The sequence below is a fragment of the Neoarius graeffei genome, chromosome 10 (genome assembly GCF_027579695.1).
Source record: "Neoarius graeffei isolate fNeoGra1 chromosome 10, fNeoGra1.pri, whole genome shotgun sequence".
NCBI lineage: Eukaryota > Metazoa > Chordata > Actinopteri > Siluriformes > Ariidae > Neoarius > Neoarius graeffei.
This window is the reverse complement of record NC_083578.1, coordinates 90,131,140-90,141,340: the sequence shown is the minus strand read 5'-3', so window position 1 is coordinate 90,141,340 and position 10,201 is coordinate 90,131,140. Positions and strand designations below refer to the sequence as shown.

General features: G+C 40.0%; 1 protein-coding gene across 1 annotated transcript in view; it reads right to left on the bottom strand.

Annotated features, from left to right (window-relative positions):
- Positions 1–557: 557 nt before the first annotated feature.
- Positions 558–10,201, bottom strand: part of rnf220b (ring finger protein 220b) — a 74,807-nt gene continuing 65,163 nt past the window's right edge. The window contains exons 11-14 of the mRNA XM_060930953.1: positions 8,580–8,667; positions 4,175–4,280; positions 3,959–4,033; positions 558–629 (exon numbers count right to left, since the gene is read on the bottom strand). Of these exons, the coding sequence (XP_060786936.1) occupies positions 558–629; positions 3,959–4,033; positions 4,175–4,280; positions 8,580–8,667 (341 nt within the window). The remainder of the gene's footprint in view (positions 630–3,958; positions 4,034–4,174; positions 4,281–8,579; positions 8,668–10,201) is intronic.

The window sequence follows — 10,201 nt, the reverse complement described above, 5'->3', positions numbered from 1 at the left end:
TTAATTTTGTGCTGGAAACCCCTCCTGAACTTTTGTAACTCTAAAATGTTTTTGACTTGAAAATGTAGAAGTCATAAAATAGAAATCTATAGCACAGTTTGTATGAAAAAAGGGGGCTAAGACTTTTGCACAGTACTGTACATTTCAGCATGACACACTGCAGTTATATCAAACTATCAGACATTTGCGCTGGGTTTAATCCCGCTCCTTATTCGAGCTGAGGTTGGAATCGAGCGTAACCGAGATACGTCTGTGTTTTTGAGAAACTCCGCCCACTCTCATGTAATTTCTGAACAGCGCTGAAGTCTGTAGTTCCACCTGATGTGTGTAATTTCTGTATTAAATCCTCACTAAGTGCTTGAACTCAACTCTGAATTCGACCCAAAGAGACGAAAAGTAAATGCACACTACAATTAAAAAACACTGTGAAGTGTTACAATGAGAATAAAAGAGAGGACGCTCCAGCAAACAGGACGTTTCTTCATCAAAGTCCGATCAAAGAGACAGAAAGCCATCTTCAGGAAGTGGTTGTTGTCTGGCGCTGCAGTGCATCCTGGTCACAGATACACACGCCGCAGGTCCCCTGGTGAAGTGATGGTGTTGCACTGTGGGCACAGCTTCTTCGCTCCCTGTCAACACACCATTCATCATGAGACAAATCAACAGCTTTCACATCTTCTAAAAGTATCCTAACGCTAAATTTCACTGTATTTACTTCTAACTTTAAGAATTTTTAGGCTGATGATACACGGGGCAACTTTTTAGATGATGTTGCTGTGCAATCGCGCTTCGACGTTTTCCCATTGAGATCAGGCAACATCGTTTCTATCTGAACAATTTTGATCGTTTTGGGCAACTTTTAATTATTAAGATCATCCAATCAGAGTGCTAGCAGTGCATCACATGACCACCTGAGAGCTTCTGAAATTTTCAACAAAGATGGCGGCGTCTCCGGCAGTGGAGCGAGGAAAAAGAAAGCAAGACGAGTGATATCTTTTTATGCCGGTAAATTGTTCTGTTCTGTATAAACGCAAAGTGGTGAATTTACTTCATCAAACGCTTAGAAAAATCGACAGACATCTGTTTTTATGCTCAGGTTGGAATTAAGACATCGATTTTTTTTTCAGCTAAGTGTAAACTGCCGTTAGCTAATCACCGCTCCATAGAGACTGAATGGGATTTAGCGAACTAGCGGTGGTTTTTGCTAACATAGTTAGCTGAAAGTTATCGCTAGCTATGTAGGATAACGTTAGCTCTCTTGCGTCGAGTTAAAAGTGATGGGCAGCTCATGATTTTTTTTTTTTGTTTGTGAGTTGTAATAGAGATCGTCAAACTCATCGTCTGATCTAATTCACATCCAGAGCACGATGACTTGTGGAACCCGAGGGAGAAACAGTACAAACTTCAGGATCTAGAAAAGAAAGAAAGCCTTCAGGAGAAGTGATTCTTACTTGAGCAAGAGAAATAAAAGCTGAAGCCGAGACAAAAAAGTGACAGCTGTAAATGTTTCAGTGTCCATCTTTGCAGTGTCCGTCTCCCTGGCAACAGATTTGCTCTCCTCTGATTGGTTGTTGCCCTGATTGGTTGCCCCGTGTCTCACCTGGTTACCCGTTGTGGGCAACATCACCCAACAAGTTGCCCCATGTATCATCACTTTAATAGTAGAACTTTAAGTGACTTTCCATGATGTCTTAAAGAGAACAAAATGCTGTTAAAAAGAATGTTTAAGATTAAGATGAAAATTTTTATATAATTATAATAAATAAATGATAAATTGTAATTTAAATAAATAAATTAAATTGAATATAAATTAAATGTAATAAATTAAATTAAATATATTAAATAATCATTAAATTAAACATATTAATTAATGAATTAATTAATTATATTAAATATATAAATTAAATAACTTAAATTAAAGTTAATAAATTTAACGTTTAAATGTACAGATTGTCCCTGGTTTAACTCGGAGTCTGTTATTTATAAATCCTTCTCTCCTATGAACTTGCTGGATAAACACCTGAACGAACTGCCAGACATTGTTAAGAATAACTCTCTGATAACTCATGCATTGCGAGTGTGGGAGAAACTAAAGAACATTTTCAAAAATCATCACCCACTTAAAGCTAGACGGCCTTGCAGATTTTTCAAGTGTAGGTCATGAAAAGAATTTTCCCGACACCCAATTATTTTTGTTTACTGACCGAAAGCTACTGAATTCAAATCACAGACTTCCAATTTTATTCATTTTTTTAATGAATTTATCTCCATGTGGCCCTAAATTCTGCGGTATTTTTTCCTGCTTCACCATGACCCAATTCAAGATACTACGTCATGCATCACGTGGTGGGCTTTCCCCGTTCACGCAAGGCATTGTGGGATACCAGTTTGAAACAGGAGAGAAAAATGGAGGACGTGGGTGTGCGAATGAAACATGAAAGAGCGACTACAGTAACAGAAAGAAAGCGAGAAGAAAAGACGTTATGTTATATACGAAGGAAAGGAAACGCAGGACCAAACTAATAAATATGGGCGCTCAGCGAGCACCTCGGTGTGATCAGCTGTTCGTTTAGCGACAGAATGATGGAACTGTCAGTGCACGCTCAAAGGGAAACCTGTAGATGGCAGTAATGCAACACTGTGGATGCCAGCTGCTGTAAAACCCAAAAGAAGAAGAAGAAGAAGGTAAACCTGCGCATGCGCACACGGACTTCCTCTGTCTGCTTGACTGCGCCAAGCGAGCGATTTCATGCACATTATTTGCTTTAATCCCCTCAAATTAAATAACTTCCCAGCCACAGAATGGCCTGATATTTTGTGAGATATTAAATTACTCGCATTAAATTACACCCTGTTCACTATGTAGTGCACTAGGAGGAGACTACAGTGTCAGAAATAGGGGTGCAGTAGGAGTTGAATGTCTTCTGCAGTTTTAACGTCATCTGTGTGAATGAGCTGGAAACTAGTTGCAGGGAAAATGACATGATCCTTCGTAGGTAAGTAAGTTAAAATAGCTATCTAGCTACATATGGACAGAAAATGTCGATTCAGCTCCACAAACTGGATTTTTTCTGAAAGTCTGAATTGTAAAGATGTACACTGTGAAAATGATGCTGTTTTGTTGTTATAAAATCCTCCATATGGTGTTACTGGATTACTTTACCAAACACTCATAGTGAGCTTAACATTAAAACTCAGAGAGTTAGGCTACAGTCACATGACAGCTTGTGATGGGTTTACGAATACTTAGCGATGAAAAATTAGTAGCATCGCCACCAATCGTGTGATGCATGGCGAATGTTCTCCGAGCTTCATGAGTTGTTTTTTGGCGTGTCTCCACTTCATGAGTGGCGAAAAACTTTGTGAAAAATTTCAAGGCATGCACTGAAATTTAATGGCGATGTTTTTGTCAATAAACTAAACAGCGAATGCTCACAGATGGGTTTGGGAATACTTCTCAAAGCTCAGGGAACCTTTTCTGAGACTCTTGAGATGTATTTGAATTCTCAAATCTATATCCCTGATGCTCGCTGGAGCCTCGACGACGTTCCTTACATTCGGTGATCCTTTGCTGAGGTTTGTAATTGGTTGTGCAAAGGGTTCATGAATATTCGGCTAATGTTTGGTGACGCATTTGTGATCGTCGCTGATTGGTTGGCACTGACATCACACATTGTTGAGAAAGGCATCGGGGATCATTCTCCTGCCAGAGGCTCAAGCATCATACAAAACCCTCGAGCATGTCTCCGAGGAAAAACGTCACGTCTCCTCAAAAGAAAAGGGCAAAATGTTCACCTGCTGTGTGACAACAACTTTTAGCTCACCAGTACAAAGTACACATCGCCACCAAAACACCTCATTTTCATCGATAACTCGTCGCAAAGCATCACGAGCTGTAATGTGACCATAGTCTTATATTATACCACTCTGTGTGTGTGTGTGTGTGTGTGTGTCTCACCAGCGTACGGAGCCAGCACTCCTCACAGTGCACGTGCCAACACTGGATTGACGCCAGCGGTATCATATACGAGTCCTGCGAATAATAATATGTCATCGTATGGGACATATTGTGAACGAGAATATCTAACAGCTATAAACTTAAACACGCGTGTCATTCAAACGTGTCGACAAACACTGAAAGATCCAGGACTGTGTAATAATCTCACAGCCTCACCATGCAGATAAGACATTTAATTCGATCTCCTCGAGTCAGCTGCTTCTCCAGGTCTCGGATCCGCAACTTCAACGCTTCCAGTGTGTTAAAAGAGTCACCGGACAGCCTGGAACGAACACACACACACACACACACACACACACACACACACACACACACACACACCAGTGCTATTCTTAATAAATATAACAAACAGATGTTAACTCTTAACTCTAAACGTGTCTCATGTTAGCGAAATCAAACACACTGATCGATTTTATTTCACGTTAATGAACTCAAAACACTGACGACAGAAAACGCAGGCGCCGCGTCGGAGTATCTTCCGAGTGTGAATTTCGAATCAAGATGAACAGAAAAGGGGCAGAGTTAATATCAAAGAGTTGTCAGGTCAATCATTCGACGATCGTATATCGATTGACTCGTCTGCTGTTTTTATTCGGGAAATAAAGTAAAGACGACTCTTTGCATAGTTTTTGAGCGATACCTCGTAAAACACAGAGCACTTACGCAAAAGGTACAAGTTATGTCGCAGTCGGCCGTCTGAACTTCCTGTATATCTCAACTTCACAAATAATTATTGACTTTAAACTTTTTAAATTATATTTATGCAAAAGGACACGAGAAAGTGAGTTATCATTTATATTATTCATGAAAACGCACTACCAAGAGTGTTCTATTGTTTTTATACTCCAGCAGTTTACCTGTAAATAAAGAAACGATGAACATTACGTCAAACTTTTAATAATATCGCCTGTTTCTTCTGCCGCAAAAAGCGGCTTCGTCATGACACGCTGCTATCGGGGTGGACAGCAGCCTACTAGAGTAATGATTTCATTTCTGTACCTAAGTATTTCCCCTCACGACGTAAAAACGATTGAAATTTAATACTTTCTTTAACGCTCTTACAGTTCACAAAAAAATAACAATCGTACTTTTTACGCCTTACGTTTTTATTTGGACTCCATCTAATTAGAAAACGCATGTTGAGGTAAGTTTTGCAAAATTGCTGACATTAACTATGTTTAGGCACTTTACGTTAAAATTTCAAATTGGTTCAATTCGCCGTAAAACCTGCTCTCTGGTAAACGAGACCCTCAGAAGAACATAGCTTTTGGAATTATGAAAAAATCTTTTATGGTTGCAGAGATATGGTGATTTTAGTAAAAATCAATAACGGTAATTAAGTATGATGTATTACAGTATTGCCAAAAATTGTGCAATAAATCTCTTGTTTTTTTCAAGAATTACAGCAAGATTCAACTTCCCAGCATTATTTATTTCTTTTAATAGGTACAAACCCAAACCATATATTTCTGTAATCAGCAACTTCATACTTATATGGTGATAATGTCATGAATGGAATACAGATGACCTTGACCTTGAAACGACCTTCATACACTGGAAAAAAATCTCAACTGATGCAGAAACGGCAGTTCCGAGGATCCTATTCTCTGCTACTCGTCTCAATTCATCAATTCATTACTCCACACAATTAATGTTGCAATGTAATTCATTAATTAGTTACACTGCACCGCAGAGTCAGGATCAACAAGGCATGAATGGTTTTTAACTTGTTAAAGAACGTGTGGAGTTCCTGTGTTATCTCCCGCAAAACAAAGCTCAGTATCTTCAACTCCAGTGTGAAAAGCGTCCTCCTGTACGGATCAGACACTTGGAGAACTACGGTACAAAGTCATCTAGCAACAAGCTACAAACCTTTATCAACAACCATTTGAGAAGAATTCTGAAGATAGGATGGACAGACAGAGTAACAAATGAAGATCTTTGGGAACAATCAGGTCAGGAACCCATTCAAATACAAATCTGTCAGCGTAAATTGGCTACACCTTGAGGAAACATCCAGACAGTGTTATAAGGCAAGCTTTAAAATGGAATCCCCAGGGCAAGGGGAAAAGACGACGCCCCAAAAACACCTGGAGGCCTGATGTTGAGGCTGTGATGAAGAACTGGGACCACACCTGGAACATGCTTGAGAGGCTAGCTGAAGACAGGACAAGATGGGTTAGAGTTAGGGTTAGGAGGGAGGGAGCTTGTCGATGGCCGATGCTCCAGAAGGAGCTAAGGGCCTAAGTAAGTAAGTACGTAATTGCACCGCTAGCCGAGTGTAGTTGACAGCTTGTCACCTCATTAATTGATCAGTCATTGATGATAATGCGCTGACCCCCACATCTCTACTTAATGTTGTAGCACAAAATAGAAAGGGTCTACATGGTCCTAATTGGTACTGTTAGAACCAGAAGAGGTTGTAGTTTCATGAGCAACTTAGTTTTGGAGGTTAGGCCAAACAGTTATGACAGGAAATGCAAAAATATCTCACATTCCACACATTTTCATCCAAGGCTTCAGCTGACATCTTGTTTTGGACTGGAAAAAAGGCTTACATCATCCCTAGCACTCTCATTGGTTCAAAATGAGGTCAAACCCATTTCATGTTTAAGGGGAATTTCCAAATCCAATTTTGCTATATGGCAAAATTCCTGCTGCATGCTTGCTGCACACGATGCATATGGTGCAACGCGTCACCCACTTCTGCTGGCTCCAGCACTGAAAGTGAAAGTGCCTACTGTATTAATATATTCGCCTGTTTTCTTTGCTAATCCCAGGTGAGATGAGCATCTAGTCCAGTAGCTAACATAACATAATCGGCTACTTTTTAACCCAGGAATGCATTTAAAATGAAAACTTTTTCTGAATAACCATTTTGCTGGGATACTTCTACTTTTAACTGAATAACATTTGATGGAATAAAAACGTGTTCTATTCCCTTCTAGCGGGTTTCATTCATTTGCTTCGATAGCATGCAATATTGTTAGCATATCGCTTATCCTACATGTATTACATCACTCTGCCCAATAGAGAATGAGCGTTGAATATGGTTTATGATGTAGCATTGATGTCAAGACAACATGACGTCACACGTCAAAGACGTAAAACTTCTGCGCTAGCGAGTGAGCGACCGTGACCATTTGTAAACAAACATTTGTTTGCTGCCAGGTTTGCTTCTTTAAATACAGAAGATTTTGAGAGAATTTTGAAAGAGAAAGACGCGATGAACACCCGAAAGGAATGTGTATAATAATAATAATAATCTCATCTCATTATCTGTAGCCGCTTTATCCTGTTCTACAGGGTCACAGGCGAGCTGGATCCTATCCCAGCTGACTACGGGTGAAAGGCGGGGTTCACCCTGGACAAGTCGCCAGGTCATCACAGGGCTGACACATAGACACAGACAACCATTCACACTCACATTCACACCTACGCTCAATTTAGAGTCACCAGTTAACCTAACCTGCATGTCTTTGGACTGTGGGGGAAACCGGAGCACTCGGAGAAAACCCACGCGGACACGGGGAGAACATGCAAACTCCACACAGAAAGGCCCTCGCCGGCCACGGGGCTCGAACCCGGACCTTCTTGCTGTGAGGCGACAGCGCTAACCACTACACCACCGTGCCGCCTATAATAATAATAATAATAATGATAATAATATTGTCTGTCTTTTTTTCATGATCTATCAGATATATTCCTTTCAACTCATTCAGTATCATGCTAGCTGAATGGAATATATCTGATATACCACGAAAAAAGCCAGTCAATATTATTTAATTAGTGAAGACTACTGAAGTACTGAAGTACACAGACCTTTTCATTGTGCAGGAAAATAACTAAAGACCTGACACCTGATACACACAGGAAGTAAAGAGACAATGTTAATGAAGAGCAGAGGGATTTAACTGGATTAGACAAACGGCAAAATAAAAATAGCGCACAAGCCGTGTTCACTAAATAACACTCAGAAAATCGATTAGCTTTATGGAAGAAGAGGATTTAGGACTTAACACTCTCTTTGCGTAATTACAAAGTAGTGAAAGTGTCATTTTTCTGTTATGAACTTCATCCTCACTTCTCCTCGCCAGCTCTCTCACATCCGAGTGCTTTTATTTTCCTAAAATTTCCTTAAAAATCTCACGAACATCCAAATCATTTAATCACCTCACAGGACCTGAACTCTGACAGCAGGCAGAGTTTACGCTCATTTCTCAGCATAATTAACAAATAATAAAGTCTCGTTTGTGTGTTTAAGGGAGCAGTCTGGGGAAAGGACAAGTACAGGAAGCAAACAGCCTCCAGTTCAGCATCGTGTCTCAGTAACACCATGAACAATCAACAGTTTAATAAAATAGAAGAATCAGTTCATATTAAAAACAGGACGGATATTATTACCATACAGCTCCGCCTTCAGGATTCAGGCCACGCCCAACACCTCACGCCCCATGCCCACCTGAGACTGGAGCTGTGGCTGTATTGTCTGTGTTTACGGATAACAGTGTGTCAGGAATCACATCAGCGAGTGTGTAATGATGCAGGAAAGCTGACTCACATCTCAAACTGACAGCTCCGGCAGGCTGGAGAGATGGACACGCTAACATCTGGCCTGCTGTGGTCTTCATTACTTGTAGATGGAGTTTCTACACACACACACACACACACGCTTTTCAATTCAAGTTTGTAATCACTTTATACTGTAATTACATTCATTTACAATCAAAGATGCACTAAATAACAGCGCTGCTGAATCCTGGACTCTGACTGGTCATCAGGTGTTGATTAGTTTTCTATAACAGCAGCTGTATTGGCCTTTCAAAGTTTTACATTTTCCAAGTTAAGACTGTGGAATGAATGAGCAGGTCATTGTTTCATACACACTTCCGTCTCCTTCGTTAAAAAAATTTAATTCCATTTATTGATGCAAACAATATCAACCAAAAGGACTTGATAGTTCCAACAAGACCGTCAGTGACGGCGTAGCTCACTCCGCCCCGTAATAAATGTTGCAAGCTATGTACACTATATACAAGCTCTATATAGAAGTGATATCCACCCTAGGAATACCGACCTATTTACCAGAAAGAATCCAAAACGGCGAGGAATTGACCGAGAAGAAGCGATTTTTGTTGAACTGCTCATTAAGGCTTAATTAGTCCATAACTTCATTAATAATTGTAATGAAGCAAATCTGGGTAGAGGTTATATGCATACCAGAAAGAATCAAAATCGGTGAAGAATTGCGAGAGAAGAAGCGATTTGTGTGAAATGTGGACGACGCCGGCCGGACGACCAACAGCACATGATGGGATAAACTCATCACCTGTCGGCCGGATGAGCTAATAATTATAATGCATAAAGGAAATGAAAATTAACTGAAACTTGTAACATGAGGTCGTATAAAGTAAATCAAAAGAGGTCAAAAAAATTGAATGTAACCACCGTCAGTCAATCTGAACTTGACCCAAAACACAATTCCAGTTCTAATCTCTTTGCGGTTTCTTGGCAACACATCAAGCTGCAATTTATGTTTTTTTTTTTTTTTTAAATCTGATTAAGACAGAGAATAAAAAGAGGCTGGAGAAAGGAACGATTGTTTGTAGCTGCGATAATGCAAGCAAGAACATGAACCAGAACACCAAGAACGTAGTCGCTCATCCGGCCTGCCATCAAAACAACCATGACGACCAAAACATCAAACAGAACTGAAATGTGACGATGTGAGAGAGAGAGGACCGACCTCCACGACAAACTGTTCACAACAGGAACATCAACAAAGGACTATATTTTGTTCCCCGAGGGAAGATCGACCCAAAACATCAATCAGAACTGAATTCACATGATAAATGAGAGGAGATACAATTCTAGTGAGAGGCCTGGAAAATTTGTTCATTTGGTCTAATTAGTAACTCGTTAGCCAAAATTTCACAAAACAATGATCAAGTTTTGTGCGGAGTGATGAGTTCTTTCAAACAAAACAATCAGAACGGAAATCCGTGGAGAATCGACAGAGGAGATACGATTTAGCTGAATTGTGGATGATGGACGCCTCGCCATGGCAACAGCTCATCGGCCTCATGGTCAGAGAAGCTAACAGTCTTCTTTCACAACCTTAAATGTAACTATAAATGGATAAAAATATGACATGGTTTTCTTTAATAAGTATAAATTGTAATT